The sequence below is a fragment of the Microcebus murinus genome, chromosome 2 (assembly GCF_040939455.1).
Source record: "Microcebus murinus isolate Inina chromosome 2, M.murinus_Inina_mat1.0, whole genome shotgun sequence".
NCBI lineage: Eukaryota > Metazoa > Chordata > Mammalia > Primates > Cheirogaleidae > Microcebus > Microcebus murinus.
The window spans coordinates 16,337,212-16,356,858 of NC_134105.1; the positions used below are offsets into that span (position 1 = coordinate 16,337,212).

The 19,647-nt window shown below is 44.2% G+C and overlaps 1 protein-coding gene across 6 annotated transcripts in view; it reads right to left on the bottom strand.

Annotated features, from left to right (window-relative positions):
- Positions 1 to 19,647, bottom strand: part of STPG1 (sperm tail PG-rich repeat containing 1) — a 49,620-nt gene that overhangs the window by 8,214 nt on the left and 21,759 nt on the right. For 5 of the 6 annotated variants that reach the window (XM_075995112.1, XM_012750705.2, XM_012750704.2 and 2 more), the window contains 4 exons: positions 14,561 to 14,662; positions 10,618 to 10,788; positions 5,851 to 5,959; positions 1,949 to 2,114 (listed from right to left, as the gene is read on the bottom strand). In XM_075995112.1, coding sequence (XP_075851227.1) covers positions 1,949 to 2,114; positions 5,851 to 5,959; positions 10,618 to 10,788; positions 14,561 to 14,662 — 548 coding nt within the window. The remainder of the gene's footprint in view (positions 1 to 1,948; positions 2,115 to 5,850; positions 5,960 to 10,617; positions 10,789 to 14,560; positions 14,663 to 19,647) is intronic. The other variant, XM_075995117.1, reaches the window with a different exon arrangement.

A 19,647-nucleotide genomic window follows, 5' to 3' on the forward strand; every position in this document is an offset into this window, starting at 1 on the left:
TTGGGATATGCGTGGCCACACAACCTTGGGACCCACATGACTCAGCATTTCATTGCATGCTCCTCTGCCTTGCTCTGGAGTTGTTCAGGTTGAAGGTCTGGTGTCCTGCTCACCTGGGCACCCCTCCAGCCTCCAGCATACAACTAAAAACCTACAGAGCCTGTGAATGACAGATGCAAATACCATACAATGAGAATTATTTCAGTTATTGGCCAAACTTGAGCAAAAGCTGAAAGATACTTCTATGGATAAAGCAGTTAAAAACTGGGTGTTCTCTACTCTCCTATCTTATTTTGTCATTTTCCTTGAGGAAGCTTCCAGATTTGCACTGGAGGTTTGAACTACTATGGCAGTTACAGCCTATATCCTAATATGTCTACAGGATACAGAATAATAACAGCTATAATAATCATAAGAGTAATATCTATTTTCAACTACTTTCTCATTTAAACCTCATAGAATTCCTATAAGATTCTTATCTCCACTTAATAACATAGAAACTGAAGCTCAGAGCAGAGAAGTCTCTGGAAGGGACAGAGCTGGGATTCATGCTCAGGTCTGCCAACCCCAGCCCCTGTTGTCTTAACCAGTCTGTTTCACTGGCAGAGCAGGGACAAGGTTGCATGTGGAGTTGCCCCAAGTCACCCTGGAGGCAGGAAGTCCCTGGCATTTGGAGAAAGGATGTTCTTGGAGACTGGCCTGCCTCCATCCTCGGCCCTGCAGCCTGGGAAAGAGCATCCTGCAGAGCCCAAGTACGGAAGGGCAGAAGGGACTTACCTGGTGGACTCCACCTGAGGTCTGAATCCTGCTCCAGATCCTAAGTTTGACTTGGCAGATTCACACTTGCTCCTCTCTCCAACCCTGGCCTCTTGTCCTTAGCTGATGGTTGCACCATATCCAGTGCTGCCAGCCTCCCTGCGTTGCCTGGACTTCTGACCCACCCTGGCTATGGCCCCTGCCACCTGCCTGACCTCCCTGGAGGGACTGAGGTGGCTTTATGCTCAGTCCAAGCCCTGTTGGTCAGTCCTTCCCCCACCAATGGCCAGCCCTGCCTGGAGAAGCTATGCAGGGTTGGGAGCTTAGAGGGTAGCAGGAGGAACTGAGCTTAACTAAGGTTAGTTTTAGAAATTCTGGAACCACTGAAGAATAAATTAGCTTATTTATTGAAGAATAAATAAGCCCTATGAGTTTTTGAGCCTCTCAGCTGAAAGTAACATTAAATGTGCAGGGTAGTAAAAATAGTAACACAAATCCTTGTCTTCAGTTTTAAAATTTGTGTTAACATTGAGTCAACATTTGTACCTAGTATATGCCAAACATACACTTTTAATTCTGAAAGCAACCTTATGAGGCATAAATTATCCCCACTTTACGGATGAGGGCATGGAGGCTCAGAGAGGCTAGAACTCCACCCAAGGTCACACAGCATGAAAACAACAGAGTTGAAGTACACATCTAGCAGGTCTGACCAAAGTCTGGGCTTAAAACTCCATCAGTACAAAACTATGCGAGGTTCACTGCTTCTGTATATCCCGCCACCCCAGTGGAAGATTTTATGTTATAAAAATAGAACAGCACCACCAGGAGAGGACAGCATTGTAGGGAATGTGGAAAGATTCAGACAGTCCTGAGCTAATTCCCTTTAGCACCTCAAATTATCTGTGTGGATTCAGGCAAATCAGCGTCACTGAAGCCCAGCTTCCTCATCTATGAAGTAAGAATAATAATTCTTACAACATGATTATTATTACAATAGAATAAGATTTTAAGTTCCTGGCACACCTTCAACAGGTATTTATTGAGCACCTATTATATGTCAACAAGGGCCCTTGGAGAGTGTCCCAGCACTGTGCCTCCCAAGCAGTGACACCCCTTCCTTTTCTACCCACATTGAGGTCCCTTCCTGGAACCACCTTTCAAAAGAAAGATCAGAATAATCAGGACTCACGGGATAAGAGTCTTTTTTTCAACTTTGGTGCCATCAGTTGGATTGTAATAACCAGGTCCTGGGCTTGTTGACATCAATTTTAATCCACGGTTGGTTTTTGATTTAAAACAAGACATTAATATCTTTGGTGACTGCTTCACAAAGGAATCATCAATATTATAATGCCCTAAGCAGAAAGAAATTTTAAAACAGAATAAGGGACTTATCTCAAATAAATAAAAAGCAGTATCTTACCCCTAAGAATACACTTGATAGCTATAAGGCAGTATTGCTCCAACATGGCCGAAGGGAAGGGCGGCCTGAAAGAAACAAATAGCGCTACCGTTGAGAGAACACGTGCTGTGTGCATCACAGACTTAGCTCATTCAGCCCCCAAGTAGCCTGGAGGATGGGAATTATCACTTCCATTCTAAGCAAGAGGAAACTGAGACTCAGAGACAGTAAATAATTTGCCATCTGATCAAGGACTTAGACAAATCTCTCCACCTTTCAAAAGCCCAGATTCCACCTCTATAAAGTAAGAATAATAATTCTTTCCACAAGGTTGCTATGATAGTTGAATAATATCTTAAGTTCCTGGCACACAGGGGTTGCTTTGTACATGTTACGCAATCAACAGATATTTACTGAGCTCCTACTGTGTGGAGACTGGTCAGCCTGTCTCCAGAGCCTGTGCTTTCCCACCATGCTACACGCCCATCTCAAGAAACTGTGACCAAGTAAAATTAATCTGTGCACAAAGCTTCAAGGAAGAAGACAAGGACCCGAGCTGGAGTGAGGAGGGAGCAGTCTCACCCTAAACTGTCAGGAGCCCTGTACGGGACGCAGGTGTTGGAGTACAAACGGCAATACTAGGCCAAAGCCTTGAGGGTGTCTGCACACTCTGACACAGGCTTCCCACTGCCCAGAAGTTAGGGAAATTATTCACCAGGATGAAAAGGTTCTAAGCACAAAGATGTACACAACAGGAAGCTGCAATGCGAGAAAGTGTAAACAGCCTGAAGTCCAAGTTCAGAAGCAGAGTTATGGGAAATGCAGCCTGATCTGATGGAATGTCAGTTCTGACAATGGTAAATGGAAAGGAAGATTGTAGAGCCACATGGAAATATTTTTTAAAATAGATATGAGTGGCTGGGCGCAGTGGCTCACTCCTGTAATCCTAGCACTCTGGGAGGCTGAAGTGGGCAGATTGTTTGAGCTCAGGAGTTCAAGACCAGCCTGAGCAAGAGCGAGGCCCCATCCCTAATAAAAAATCAAAAGAAACTAGCTGGACAACTTAAAATATATAGAAAAAATTAACTGGGCATGGTGGCATATGCCTGCAGACCCAGCTACTTGGGAGGCTGAGGCAGGAAGATCCCTTGAGCCCAGGAGTTTGAAGTTGCTGTGAGCTAGGCTGACGCCACGGCACTCTAGCCTGGGCAACAGATTGAGACTCAGTCTCTAAATAAATAAATAAGTAAAATTAAGTTAAATCAAAAAAAAAAAAGAATAGATATGAGTAAAAAAAAGTAAAATAAAGCCTAAAAGTCTACATGTACTATGATGACCTCTATGTACAAATGGACACATCCAAAGAAAAATAGATGGGAATCCAGAAAAGTGGAAACCATTACAGTAGTGATGGCATTCTGAGTGGGGAAAAGATTTCACATTTTTGAAACCTTGTGAAGTTGATTTTGTTTTAAATAAAATTTACTTTTCATTGCAAAAGTACTGAAAACAACAGTAAATACATATGAGCAAGTTTTACTGAAATGATAATCTCCAATGAGTCTCAGCCCCTTGTAACACAAGCAGGAGGGGCAAAGGTAGGAAAATAGTCACCTCATAGAAGAAGAGGATAAATTATTCTTGTGCTAAGGGGCAATTTGGTTACAAATATCAACAACCTTAAATATTTTACATACCTTTTGACTTAGCAATTCTGCTTGAAGCAATTTATATAAGAAAATAGTCTTGACTGTATTCAGAGTGTTAGCTACAAGGATATTCATCACTGCACTATTCATATAGTGATCAATTTAAAACAACCTAAATTTCCAACCAGAGCATTTGTTCCTTAATTATGGTATCATCATACAATGGAATACTATACATCTATTAAAATGATGTTCTAGAAAGATTTTTAACAGCATGAAATGCTATTCCCAATATTACTTAAATTTTTAAAAAGCAGATATGTCAGCAACATATACAATGTTGGTATACATCTCTCATCTTTATGTTTCTCATATATATATGTCTTTCTGTTTCTCTCTTTTATATATATATATATATATTTCCTACTAAAAACAGGTTAAAGCAACACTTTCCTACTAAAAACAGGTTAAAGCAACACTTTCCTACTAAAAACAGGTTAAAGCAATCACTAAATGTGGAAAATAATGAAAAGCAAAAGCAAGCAATAAAAAGCATTTGTGCTCCCACCACCAGACAGCCAACTGCCAGGAATCCCAGGGGTGGCCGTGCGAGAGGGATGGCGGTCATCTCTAGGTGTCAAGATGGATGGGCCTGGGTTCAAATCCAGCTGTGGGGCCCTGGGCTAGTCACCTGCTTTATGTATCACTTTTGTCTATAAAATGGGGATAAACTAGTAATGACAATAACTCACACTTTTTGAGCACATGACTGTGTAGTGAGCACATGCTTCCTGGGGTTTTGGAGCATTCAATGTGATCATGAATGTAAAGCACCCAGGAGGAGCATAACAGATGCTAGTACCCACCTTTGCCCCTCCTGCTTGTGTTACAAGGGGCTGAGACCCCCTCAGGATCCTCCCAGGGTCGGGGGAGCAGGAACATGTGGCTGGCTGTGGAGGTGCCCACATCCCAGGGCTCACTGGCGGGCACTCTGGCCAAACCCCAGGGATGCCAGCTTTGTTCTTCTGTATAAACAAACAAGGTGGGGTTTTGCCCCCGGGCTGATGCAAGGCAGGGGAGCTTTAACAGAGGCTGAGCCTCCTAATTAGTGCTGTTTTTGTTATTCGGCTTCAGATTGATTGTTTTACCTTTAATCTGGATTTACTGAAATCTGACATGCACTGCAATTTCATCCACACCCCCTCCAAGAGGCATGATTACAGAAGCAAACCTTCCCTACTCCTCCTCTTGGCTCTGGAGCCCAAGGCTGGAGGCGGTGGTGGTTGGGGACCCATTGGAGATGATGTAATACAATGAGAGCTCCAGGATTGGAGGTCTAAGAGAACGGGAGAGGCATAACACCTCTCCCCAAGGCCGGCAGGCACGCTCCTGTGTACTCCCGAATCCTGGAGGTTCCAGAAAGCACAATGGAACAATGGGGAAATGGGCTCCTCTGGGCTCAGGTCTGCCAGTGTGTCTGGCTGTGACACACTGGGCAAGCCATTGCAACTCTGAGTCTCCCTTTCCTCATCTGAAAACCAGGGCTAAATGTATGGACCTGTGAGACTGCATAGAAAACACTTAGCATGGAGTGGGGTTCTGTGAACGGAGCTACTCTCCCCAGTTTTATGATCAGATGAAGTCACTTCTAGGTCTAGGAGAAAAGGGAGACAGTAGCTGGGTGTCAAAGGAGCAGGATGGATTGTCATACCCTCCATCTCCCTTCCCATCAGTGGCCTGTGATGGCACCTGGGGTATGTGAATTTGCACACTTCTGAGGTGAGAAGCCATGTCCCCACCTGGCTGCCCAGAGTAGGTATGCATGGCTGTGAAAGGGGAGGCCAAGAAGGCTGCTTGGGGCCCTGTCTAGAGCCAGCTGTTGTTCCCTGGAGGGGGAGAGCTGGTCTTCCCACCTTCTCCTCTTTGCTCACCCCAAGCCTAACTCCTTCCAAAGAAACACCCTGTGAAGAAATGGATGCCTTGCAAATCACATCTGGGACACTGACCTCAGGTGAAGGCTAGGGCAAGACAGCTGCTTACCTGGGGCAGGTCCTTTTTCAGGAACAGTGAAAAATCCTCTTTGGGTTTTTGACATAAATCCAGCTCGAGCAGAGACGTTGTTTCTCTGCGTGCAGCAAGAGATAGAGGCCTGGAGGAAGAAAATACGCCCAATGTGCTCAGTGCCTTCCCTTTCTTTGTCTTTGTCATCATGCCTGGGCAAGTGGCAAATCTGGGTAAAAAATCAGACTGAAACCTGCCCTTCTTAGAAAATGAGCTGACATGAGCCAAAAAGGTCACATTGTGCCTTCACTGTCATTCCAGCTTGAGTGTTCCATGATTTGTGATTCCCCAGCAAAAGTCTGGTGACCCAACAAGGCCAGTGCCCAAAGGAGCCAGCCTTGCAGACCCAGGCTCACTTCTGCTGAGGACAGGCCCTGCACTAGTTGTTTTTTCATCTGTAAAATGGATCTCCACTTGTCACAGACCATTGCTGGGGACGGGGGTGGCCAAAAGAGATCATCTGTAGGAAAGTGTCTTTTTTTTAATTGTGTAATGCTACATATGCACCTTATTTTCATTATTTTTTCTACTATTCTTATTCTCTGTAGGACACTTAGTCCTACCTATCCCCATCCCGATCCCTAGGTACAATCCTCACTGTCCAGTCTTTCTATAAGCACAGCATTTGAGGCACACAAGAGAATCAAATTATTAAAGATTGTGATCAGATTTGTAAGCACTCCCTTGTCTCAACATTTGGGGACTGACCGGAAATTAAGAATTTTAGCCTATCCACGCAACATACATTTGAGAGTGCCCAATGTGTTTGGAACTCTAAAAATAATAGAAAAAAAAAAAAAAACTCTGAGACCATTCTTCTATTACACATGAATCACAAATATTTTAAATGCCAATTTTCAGTTTCCTGTATTCATTGGATAACAGAGGCAATACAAATTGTACCTGTGATCGCTGGGAATATTTACTGAATGAGTAAAACTATTTGCTGGGGCCAGGATGGTTTGATTTTCTGTGATACTCCTTTGTCAAAAAAAAGTTTCTTGAGAAATGCAGATGGTATTTTGATTTTGTGTTTACAAAGGTGGAGGAATTTAGCTTTTCCCAGGGTCCTAATGGCTAGACCGCATGCAGAGAGGGCAAACAAAGGGACCAGATGGGACAGGTTAATTACTGGGCATGGGGAGAGGAGCCAAGTTGCCAGAGAGAAGGTAATAACACAGTACCAAGGAAAAGGATTCGAATATAGAAGTGGAGGATCGTGGTAGCAAAGGCAGAGAAAGGCCTGGAGAGATCCCAAAGCAGTGTGGCTAACAGGATTATCGCATTTCTACTCCTTGCTAGTTGACTCAACCATTGTTCTCCTGGTCTGAAAAAAAAAGCCTCCTGTAGACAAAACAGTACTTCGGCTTTATTCTTCACCCAGACAGAAAAGCAACTGAGAGAGGGAGCATTTTTGTATACACTGAGTGTGTGTCACTGGAAGATTTCACCATTAGATGAGGAAAATATTTAGCAGGTTAAAAAAGAAAGAAGCAGATTTATTGTATTGCCATGGAAAGAAATCCTAGATATAGTTAAGAAGGCAATGCAAGGTGTACCAGGCACAGCATAATCCTAATTCTAGTGGAGGGATGGAGGGAAGGAGGGAATATGAAAGAAATTGCTCCCAGTTTTTGGTGGTGGTTTGCTTTGGGTATTAGAATTGTAAGGGACTTCTCCTTTCTAGTTCATGGATTTCTATAGTGCTTGAATATATTTTATGATGAGCATGTACCATTTTTGGAGTCATACTAAAACAATAATGAACAAAAAAATTGCACCTAAAATTGATCTATTGACAGACAAAATTCCAACTGGGGAAATGGTAATTTCTAGGTTAATAACTGTGTACTACTGGGGAGTTATTCCTTTGATGCCATAAATATTTATTACATGCTTACTGCATACCAGGACCTGTGCAGTGGGTTGGGGAAGCCAACACATGAAACCCTAATGCGGCACCCTTCGGCTACACCAAGAGGATGTAGAGAGGGGTGTCCGTGCAGACAGAGGCAGCACCTGTGTTTCGGCCCAAGTAACCTGGTCCTCTCTCAAGAATGGCAAAGGGGCAACGGCCAACCACCTTCATTATCCCTTTCTCCACCCACACCTTGTTGTCTCTCCTGTTAGTGCAACAGTCTCCTCCCTGGTTTTCTAGGAAACCACTCTTAACCCATACTGCAGTCAATTCTCCATAGAGCAGCTGGTGGGAGCTGTTTAAAAAATTACATCAGGCCTGGCGCAGTGGCTCACACCTGTAATCCTAGCATTTGGGAGGCCGAGGCAGGCGGATTGCTCGAGGTTAGGAGTTCGAAACCAGCCTGAGCAAGAGTAAGACCCCGTCTCTACTATAAATAGAAAGAAAATTAATTGGCCAACTAATAAATACAGAAAAAATTAGCTGGGCATGGTGGCGCATGCCTGTAGTCCCAGCTACTCGGGAGGCTGAGGCAGCAGGATTGCTTGAGCCCAGGAGTCTGAGGTTGCTGTGAACTAGGCTGACGCCAAGGCACTCACTCTAGCCTGGGCAACAAAGCAAGACTCTGTCTCAAAAAAAAAAAAAAAAATTACATCAGAGAATGCCAGCCCAAACCTCCCACCCCCTCATGGGCTTCCCAGAACACAGAGAACAAAATTCCAACTTCCTCCTGGGGTCTTTAGAATCCTGCTGCACAAACTGCCTATCTATGTGGCCCACTCCCCCCACTCCTAGCTCATACTACACTAGTCATTCGACCTTCTTTAGATCCTCATGGGCTAAGCTCTACGCTGCCCCAGGACCTCTGCACTGCTACCCCAACTCTGGCACTTCCTTCAATCCTTGGGTCTGAGCCTCAGAACTCTCTTTTCCCACCAAATCTAAAGTACAGGGTACTGCCAACCCCTTGGACCCCCACATGTTTTCTCTCAGGCTCCAGCTGTTTGTCTCCCTCGAGGCTGACCACAGTTTGTAATTATTTTGTTTGTCTGTTTACTCATTCTTTTCTGAGTTCCCCACTGGAGTCTAAGCCATCTCACCAGCCTGGCATCAAGTAGCACCAGGACCCATGATGGGAAGCCTGGCAGGACCAGAACAGGGTGACTTCGATCATTCCCTGGCTTTCCGTCTCAGCCACCTACCCATGCCCACTTATGCGCAAGTGATGCCCTCAATCTAGGTAACTTTGGGCAAATCCTTTCGCTTCTCTGAGCCTTGGCTTCCTCTTCTATAAATTGGGAATAAGGTAATCCACTTCATGGATTCACTTGCGAGTATTAAATGTGATGAACATATAACTCTTAGGCCAGCACTCAGACATGAAGCGCTTCACCATCCTCATCGCCATTGTCACTGTTTTCCAGCCCTGCCTGTCCCAGGGGAAGACCGCAGAGGCCGTGCTGCTCACTACACCAGCCACGGGCGCGTGTGGCTATTGACTCTGGAAATGTGGTTGGTCCAAAGCAAGATGTGATGTATGCATAAAATATACCCTGGATTTTAAAGACTCAGTATGAGAAAACAATCTTCCTAAAATATCTAATTAATAATTTTTATACTGATTAGATGTTGAAATGATAATATTTTGGATCTACTGGGTTAAACAAAAATACATTATTGAAATTAATTTCACCTGTTCCTTTTTCTTTAAATGTGACTACTAGGAAATTTTAAATGACATGGGTGGCTCCCATTATATCTCTATTGGACAGTACTGGCCTAGCAGGCATTATGTCACTTTGAGCACACAATAACTAATTGAATCAATCACAGGAGGTGGGCAGGATCTTTGTAGTCAGAACAATAAATATTATTTATAAATATTATATGAGAAAAGAGAAATTAAAAATGAAGTATTCTAAGACCAAAATAGTTTGAAATATGGCATGATAACATTAATATCTTAAATATAATTCATATCTTATGCATTTCAGAGTGCTTTCACATGTGTGTCTCACTTGTTTCCTATAACCCTGTAGGGGAAATATAATCAATTCCATTTTACAGCTGCGGCTCAGGAGGTAATATAACTTGTCCAAAGATAGCCCTACCAATCCCCATGTTTTGTGTCATCCTGTTTGCCAAGTGCTGTGCTGAGCACTCGGCATAGATTATCTCATTTAATGTCTGCATTAACACTACGAGGTAGACATATAGCCCCATTTTACAGATCAATAAACTAAGTCCTGAAAAGGCCAAGGGACTTGCCCAAGGCCATATGGTTAGAAAGTGGCAGAGTCAAAAGCTGAACCAAACCTTTCTGAATCTGTCTCTTAACCGTTCTGTCTCTTAATCTGCCCATATCATTCTGCCTCAGCAAATACAAAGTGATCTAATTAGCAAAGCACTACTGTTAAAAAACCAATTTTCTGATATGGAAGGATAGAAGTTTATTTTCCCTAGAAGGACCTGAAAAGTAAAGGAATAGTGTCTGCAGATAAAGTAGTAAATAATATACCCATTGTTACAGATGAGAAAACTGTGTCCCAAGAAGGTTGTATGACAAGAGTGGTTAGAATAAGTATTTCTCAGGGCAGTGGTCTTCCCACAGCCTCATACTGGCCTCCATGCTGCTCTTGCTTCTCTCTGGCATCTGCAAATTCCCTACGAGAGTCTCACACAGCCTTATGCACCCGTTGTGTAGTCAACAAATGCTAACTGGCTTGCCAACTGCATTAAAACGCTATTTCCTCAAGCTGCCCCCTTCCTTTTATTTCAGTAAGCCATCCATTCGACTTATATTTAGCAAGCATATGCGGTGTTCTTACATTGTAATAGTTTGGTGCAGGAGTTTCAGATTTGAGAATTTTTGCGAAGCTTGGCTGCTGGAACATACTGGAACAGGAATTACTGAAGTCTTTCTTCGAAATAAAGTCTGATGGGATAGTGTATGCGTTAGCTGCAGGATATTTAGAAGCTCTGGCATCCAATCGCGTGCACTGTGAGGAGAAAGCCCAAGGAATCAGCACTGTCCCACAATCCTGCAGCTCCCAAGGACAGATATGAAAAAGATGGTGCCCAGCACTGGCTCTAAAAGTATTTTCTAAAAGGTGAAACTGGCAGGTAACAGTGATAAACCGACCTCAGGCTTTGAGGATTCGCCCTTGGAAAATGCAAGTTCAAACCTGTACTAACTTCTGTAAACTAACTCAAATTATTCATCTTCTGTTTGGGATTTGGCAAAAATAATTTTGCCATAAATGCATTTCCACCCAATCCTGTTCCAGGCCACTTACACTTGACTCATCAGCTGTTGGGTAATTTATCCGATGGGAAGTTTTAGACTCTCTTCCCCTATCCTAGGCTTTCCTTCTGAGTGAAATCTCACATCTTGTTTCTAAGGCTAAAGGATCTGAAATGCCTAAACCATGCTTCTGCTTCAAACAGCTTAAGGGTATGAGGCTCCATGGGGCACTATCCATGTGCCTCCACCCCCACCAAACTACTGTCTTCATAAACCCTGCAATACTTCTGCTGTTTAACAGCACCAATTCCACTCCTATCAGGAAGCTCTGATAAACTATTTTCAGTTGAAAAAACAAACAGAATAAATGTTTGTCAAATGAACAGGGACAAAAGCCATAGAAACTTGGTGATAACATCACTTTACCCCTCAGATAGCATAGCAAGTATTGGAGCCTGATCAAGCAAAAAAATTCTCCTTATTTAATAGTCGAAAGCTTGAGAACATCGCCCTGGGTTTTCTCTGCTTGATAGCGGTCAATAACTATGCAAGCATAGAGAGGGGAAGGCATTGGGGCCCCCACTTCCCTCTGTGCTTGATGGTCATGGTCCTCAACACCTGGTTTATGGACCACCAGGGGGATGTGAGTGAGTGCTCCACCAGAAGCAGAAGTGCTCTTGTCCAGAACCTGAATTGTTCAGAGCCTAACCTGGGTTCAAGTCCCAGCTCTGCCTCCTTCTAATTGTAAAGATTGTTGATGCTCCCAGAAGTAAGGCTGCCCCAGCCTTGAACATACTTTGCCTTTGCATTCTGGCTAATAGTTACATTTACCTAGTTCTTTTCATGGGTGGTTGTGTGTAATCCTCATAACAACCCTGAGTAGTGGATATTATGATTATCCCCACTTTACAGATGAGAAAACTGAACTTCCTCAGTTAATTAAGTGGTAGGGCCAACATTCTCACCCAGGCAGTCTGCCTCCACTCTGTGATATGGATTACATATCCCATTCTAAAGAGGAATGGGTTCAGAGGCATGGCCTCAGAGTAATAGCAAGCTTATTTGATCATAGACTCTTTTCTGGTTTAGAACACCTATTAATATATATTTTGGGAAAAAAAATTGTTCTAAGAAAATTCCCAGTAGGGGCAAAATTTTATAATGTATTATAATAATAGAATTAGTCTCAGAGTATAGTTAAAGTAACACTCACTCATCAACATTACACACCCCTTGGTTTCCTTGCCAGGCCTGTGGTCTCCAATCTGGCCATACACTGGCATTTACAAACCTCTCTCCAGCACATACTAACTTTTCCAGAACCCCTCCCACCACCATGCAAAACAGAAGGGCCCTCAAAGTCTCCACCCACCTGCCTCATTTCACTTCCTAGTCAGTCCTGTGGAAAACTCTGGAGCAAAGATTTGAAATATGTTAATACAACTCTTTATATCATTCGGACTTAGAGACATGACAGGTCCTCTCAAAAGGTTGGGTGTAATTGTTGCAACAGTTATCAGGAAGTTTCTAAAATTTATAGGCCCACAGAAATTTTTGGTCAGCCTCACCCATAATCACACTCTTCCTGGTCATTCTGATCTTTTTCTGATGATAGCTACTTTTAATTCCCTCAGAGTCTTGGGATCCAGAAGTAGAGGAGGTGCTATTAATAATATGAAAGTCACTAAAAGAAGGGTGAAGATAGGAAATTCTCATCCAGTTCATATAGGGACTAGGTAAGATGTGGGGATGTCCTGGCAGGTCTCCATGAACCAGTTAAGGCTCCCACCCATAGACACAGGCATTTAAGTGTTTACACTTACACGTAACAGAAACATAAATACAAATTCCCACATTTGTCAAAGGGAGGAGAGGAGAAAGCCTGAACAACCCAATGTCTGCCCTCTTTTGGGCTTGGTTCTGAATGTTTTTAATGATCTAAAAGGCATGATTAGACTCTACAAAACGCAGATCTTCATCTGGGCCACCTCCTGACAGCCCAGCCTTGTCATCTGGAAAGTTACTGCATGGAGAGCCTGGTCGGGAATCGTTCATGTGCTCTGATTCAGTCCCTTTTTTGGCACCAAGAGGAATGGTGCCCCAGAAATGGGCAGTGCACCAGGAATGGGCAGTGCCACTATTTGGCAAAGAAGTTCTCGGAGAGAAAATCTAGATGTTGCAGGAAGTATTGTTTGTGACTCAGGTGGTAACAATCATAATATTTAGCATGTTTATAATGCTTTGCTGTTTCAAAGAGCATTTCACTCATTACAATGTTAATTTGCCCAGTGCCTCCAGGGAGTCTCTACTTTCATGAGGCAACTAGGACACAGAAGGGTGACGTGCTTGAGGTCACATCAAGAATCCACAGCTGAGTCAGGATTAAGTCTTAAGTCTTGTCTCCTGTGCCAAGACTTTGGAGAGACATTTCTTTTTCCAATTGCTTTTGAGTCCTTCCTAGCCCGGCTTGTGGCAGAAAAATAGGTAGAGGCGTGGCTGTTCTATGAATTCATTGAGGGCATGTGCAACTCCAACTTCTTTGGTCATGGGGAGTTAACTCCAAGGGTGGTTTGCTCCCTGAGTACCCAACTCTGCCAAACTCACATTCCAATAAGTGGCTGCATTCAGTGTGTCTAAAATGGTCCCTTTGTGTGGTTTAAAAAAAAAATCAATTCCAATGTCAGGCATTATAATACATCTATGCAAGTGATTGTAATAACTTTGAAAGGGACGAGAAGGCATGTGTGTTTTGTTAATGTTGGAGTCTGGGTTTGCATTCTTCTTTATTTTTCTAGCTTAGTTAGCCTTACCCAAATTTGACTCTATTTTTCTTGGCAATTCATCTATTTTGCTATAACTATTCTTGTTGCTGTATCTGTTTTTCTTGACAGTTTATAAATATTTTTAAGAAACAGACTATGAGGAAAGGAAAGGAAGAAGGAAGGCAGGCAGGAAGAAAAAAGGAGGAAGAAACTATCCTTGCCCAAGACTGGTCAGAGTCATTGGCACTTCATGTAGCTATTTGATTGTTAGAGCCCTTGACAAAGATAAAGCCCTACATCTTACAAAGAAGAGGAATGGGATAGAAAACCACTAAATTTCAGGCCCATTGTCTGCTTTCTTTTTGGTTCCACCAGATTTAATAGTTTTACAACCCAATCAGATTTAAGCAGTGTACAACTCACATTAGGGCAAGATGTATAAGAGTACCAGTTTCCTAGTATGCCTAAAAATCTCAAGAAAACACTTGCTTAAGTTACTCATTGATGACAAAATTGGTTTTGGACGATCAGGTTCTGAATGTTCCTCTGGCTTCTCTTCACACTATGGCCATGGATGACAGTAAGGAAAAAATGACTTAAAGACACAGGGTCCAATTTACCTGAGAAATTTGAGGAGGTGTTTCCTCTCCTAATTAGAACCACAGGACTTTGGAGAAAAGGGACCAGCTGTCCAATATATGACTGTGATGAATGAAAGAAATCACTGACCAGCTAACACCCCTACTCAAGAGAAGTGGCTCTCACCATAGAGGGGAAAGTGCACGTTCCTTTCTTGGACAATGAGACACTGTTGGACACTGGAGACTGGTGAATGACATTGTAGAACCCAGGGCCTGGGAGATCATCCTGAAAGGGAAAAGAATGTGGCGTCATCGGAATACGTTCAATTCCACTGTGCTTTTCCACTAGCATTATGTCCATGAACTCTAAACTTCGCTGTAATCCTACAGGACAGGCACCACCACCACTTGATGGCTGATAGCCTCGCCCCACCATTTCCCAACTTGCCCAGTCTTCATCTCAGTTACCAAGCAGTGGGGCTGGAATTCCAACCCAGGACTCTCAAAGCCTTGCTCTTTCCACTACGCCTTACTGCATTCCAAAAGAATACTGTTGTGTTTTCATGTCAGTAGAGAAATGAGCATAAAATGGGACACCAAACGTGACTGATGTGCAAGTCAGTGTGTAGCAATTGGGTAAGACAAACCCACGGCGAGGGAAGGGTGACCGATTTCATGTCAACCGCACCCCACCTGACTCAGCTTCCTCCTCAGCCTTTCAGAAGAGAAATCAGGGAGTGTTTCTGTTTATAAAGCAAAATGAAACAAAAACAACCTTCATCCCAAATGAGACCATTTCTAACTCAGACAAAACGAGGCAAGCTCACGGGGCTCAAGTGCTAAATGATGCAGGTATGTTAGGGAGGAATAAACAACAATTGGATTCTAAGCCCATTTCTGCTGTTGCAGCTAATTGGGCTTTCATCTCATTTCCCATGCTGGTTACCAGGGGGAAGTAAATGTTGACAGAAGTTGGCCAAGCAAGTGGCATGAAATGATAAGGATGCTCCACTGTCAAGAGAGCTTACTGGGTATCTACTTGGTGCCAGGAGCTTTCCAAAGTTTGTCTTATTTTCACCATTATCCAAGGAGGAAGGGATTTCTGTCCCCATTTTATAGATGGAGACTCTGAGGCATGTGGAGATGGATTTGCCCAAGGTCCCACTGATGTGTCATCAGTGTGTGCTGGCTCCTTCACACCCCACACAAGCCCTCTGCAGTGAGGTACTATCAGGACCACTTTAAGGCAAGTGCAGCCCAGAGACATTGAGCCACAGCTAGTAAGTGGTGAGCTCCAGATTTGAGCCCAGGTAGCCTGACTCCAGAGCTTGCTATCTCCAATCTCTGCCACCCAGGCTCATTCTGTCTCCACCATCCCTACTGCCTTCCCAGGAGGGGAAGAAAGAAAGTTCATGGCACCATCAGTGCCTTCCAGGACTTTCCAGTCTGGCTAGGGCAGGGTGTAATTATGGTTTAATGTAAGGGATAGGGTCCCAGTGCTATTAGCAGGCTCTTCTGTGCAGACTTTTAAATGCAGTGAATCCTTTGACCTTTGCCCGACAGGAGGTGAGGGCAGGGGAGCTGATTCCTGCTTTATAGGTGATTATGACACCCAGTGAAGGAGTAGGGGAATGGACTGCCAGGGACAGTGAGGCAGGCAGCAAAAGGCACAACAGAACCAGCAATATGAGCACCCAGGCCTGGAGTTCAGAACCCCCAGTGTCATGGATGCAGATTTGAAGTGCTGCAGGGAAACAAGGACAAGATTTTTCTACAGAGATGTTTGCAGGGCAAGCATCAATTTATTGAGTGCTCACTATGCACCAGGCACTGTTCTGAGTACTTTGCATATACTATTAGCTCATTTAATCTCCACTTTAAATATGAGAAGGTGGGGCCAAAAGAGAAAAGGTCCAAGATCACATAACTAGCATATGTCAGAGCCAGAATTTGAACCCAGGCAGTCTGACTACAGTCTATTCTTAACCATAAAACCAAACTAACTCTCAAATGAGAGTGTATAGGATAAAAGGGAAAAAGTCCCACTGGGTTGTGAATCAGAACTTTTAGTCTCATTGCTGCTACAAGTTAAGTGATCTTGAGCAAGTCACCTATCTGTGTCTCAGTTTCTTGTTTACAAATGCAAGGTGTTAAGCCTTGGGGTGCTTTTGAACTTTCAGAGTCCCTGGATCTAGGGAAAGCTGAAGCAGGAAGTGTCACCGTGACTCATCTAGGTTTAAGCAGTGGACAGTCAAGACACACATGTCCAGCTCCCAGTCTGTCATCACACTCTCAACCTGACCATTAGTTCACGAGAATTTTCTGAGCGCTCATGTGTCTGAGGAGATAGGGTTGCAGGATAAAATACAAAACCTGTTCCATCTCACCTGCCCATCTAAATCCAAATTTCAGATTTAAAAAAATAGCTATTTTAGTATAACTATATCCCACACAATATTTGGGACATACTTATAGAATAGTTGCTATCTATCTGAAATTCCAATTTAACTGGGTATCTTGTATTTTTATTTGCTGAAGCTGACAACCCTACTGGGCCTTAATCACGCTTTAATTCTGCACATTGTCAACTGGCTTGAGTCCACGGCAAATAAGAAGACAGCTGTCACCTCTTGCCTGGAGGAATGGAGTACTGCCTGTTTGCTCTTAGTGAGTGTCCGGGGACAGTCCTCCAGGCAGCAGCACACTGGAGCTGGTGGGGCCACTTGTGAGGACAACTGTTAAAAATTTAGAAATTTTGCTAGTGACAGCTTGAAATTGGCCATGGTTAGAGTATTTGCACCACCAAAATTGGCAACTGCTAAATCGGAACTTTTCGCTGTGGAAGGGAGAACTGGTTTACTAGGCAGACCACTACCCTTGTGCGGCACTCAAGTAGGTGTCTGCGAGGGCAATGTGCAATCTCTCTCCTGCCACTTCCGGAGGTGGATGGACGGCTCTCTGGGAGGGCAGTAAAAATCCAGACCTTTCACCTGTGGGATAATAGTTCATATGACTGACATTTTATGACTCTGTTTAGGCCTCTCAGAGCACATCCCAGAGAACAAGAAGCCAAGTTGTGACTGGTGTGAACTTAGCCACCCCTTGGTTTCTTGGCCAAGACCATCTCAGAAAGCAAAAACCAAATAAACAAATAAGAAAAATGGGTATATAGATGGAGAAGGGTGGAAAACTCACACTTATTAGAGCTCCACTGCCTGCCTATTGAGTGCTATATTGAAGCATGGTGCTGTATCTCCTCTGCCTGCCTCGTAGTGCGAGGATTGAATGACTCAATGCATGTAGAGGGTTAGAATAGGCCCAATGCACACCAACAATCCTCCTCTCTTCCTCCTCCTCCTCCTCATCATCCCTCATTGCATTGCCTACAGCAGCCTGAATGGAGCCAGGGCCCTTCCATGGGAGTTAAAAACCTCCAGAGTGGGACTAAGCAAGGGGTGATTGGCTGATGTGTTCCCATCTTCCACGCAACACACATCAGGGTGGCATTTGGTTGAAATGTACTCTGAGAGCTCTTTTGAAGGATCAAAGTCCAGGATGGGCAGCCTCTGCATGTGCCAAGAGTGGGACAATGATGCATATACACTTGACTTTGGGATAGGTTTGGAGAGGAAATGAGGAGGAGGGGAAGAGAGGAAGCAGGGCTCTTACCTCTTCAAGACAAATGTCTCTATGTGGTATGGGAGGACTTAATATTCCACAGCCTACTGAGACTGGCAATTTCTCAAAAAAAAAAAAAAAAAAAAAATCCACAGCCTAAAGCCAGTTACATCTTCATACATTCTGGACTTTCTAGTCCTGATTTCATAAATCTGTCCAATTCACACTTTCATGTTTATCAAATCAGTGGTTTGTCAAACCATTCTCTGGCTTGAAAAATGCAGTTTCTGTTAGACCACTGGCTGAAGGCCATGTGGCAGTAAGATCTGCCTTTTGACTCTTCAAAAATGTCCCACCTTGCTTTGGTCTATTTGGGGGTGGCCAGCTGATGTTGCTCAGATGAGCACAAGATGAATGAAAATGAGGAGTTTGCTAAAGGGCTAGAGGTACAGAAACAAGAGAATGACATGCCTGAGGTGGAAGCAGAGCCCTGTGGTTAATCCACTGGTAAACCACACAGGAATTCAGAGTTCCTGAGAGAACAGTTCCTCTTAGAAATGCCCCTAGTCTTAGCGTCTCAGGACAACGTGTCAATCCACTCTGTTGACTTCACCCAAGGGTAGAAAGCCTTTAGTCAGTTTGATTGTGGCCAAAGAGGTGAAAAGGATATGCCCAGAAGGCAGGACAGCTGGTATCTGTCCCCAGCGCACACCCCTCTCCTGGGAACCATCGAGGAAGCAAGGGGGTGGGCAAGATCCGTGGCTCTCAAACTGCACTCCCAGGGACAAAGGCAGCTTCACACAGTGGTTCCCCTGCATCTGTTTACAGATGAGCTCCAGCATGAGATGCTGTCACAGTGTCAGGGCCCTCAACTGACCCTAAGACCGTCTCCTTGGAAGATGCCCTTCCTCCGTTCTGCTTCTTCACCTTCCCCCAAACACGCTGTGCTGGATTTAGAGTTTCTACGCCTCTGAGCACAGGAGAAAGGGGAGAGGCTACAACCACCGTTCAAGAAGGAAAATACTTTTTTGTTCCTAATGGGGGATGACGACAGAAATGGAAGGGCCCTTGGAGCCCTAAGGGAGCAACCAGGAAAACTGAACGAGTTCTACAGAGGGGCGTTTCCTTAAACGAGTATCTCTTTGTATCCCTGGGGAAGTGAGGATAGCTGTGACACTGGCCACCTGAGCAGATGAAAAGGGGGACCAGGTTTCTGCCCATCGCTGGTCTTGCTAGGTGGGAAACAGGCAGGAGAAGCCAATCCTGTATTTTCAGAGCACTGGTTAAGACCAGGCTTGTCTCTAAGAGTCCCCACCGTCCTCTTTTCAGTGTCCTGCTCTCTCCTCAATCTAGCACCAGCTTATTAACAGCCCCTTGAAGGCCCCTGAGTGAGATGGGGGCAAACATTCAACTCAGCAGACATTGATTGAAACCTACTGTGCCCCAGGGCCGGGGCTAAGCGGTGAAGATATAGGCACACCTTGTGAGCAGCTCACAAGTCCTAGGAATGGGATGAAGGAGGCACATGAACACAGGGCACAATGGACAGATGTGCCTGTGGCCTGATGGGAAATGCACAGACTTGAGTCGGGATCATTCATTCAATCCACTTTTGAGGGGTCTGGGGGTCTGGAAAGGACAGCGATGACTGCC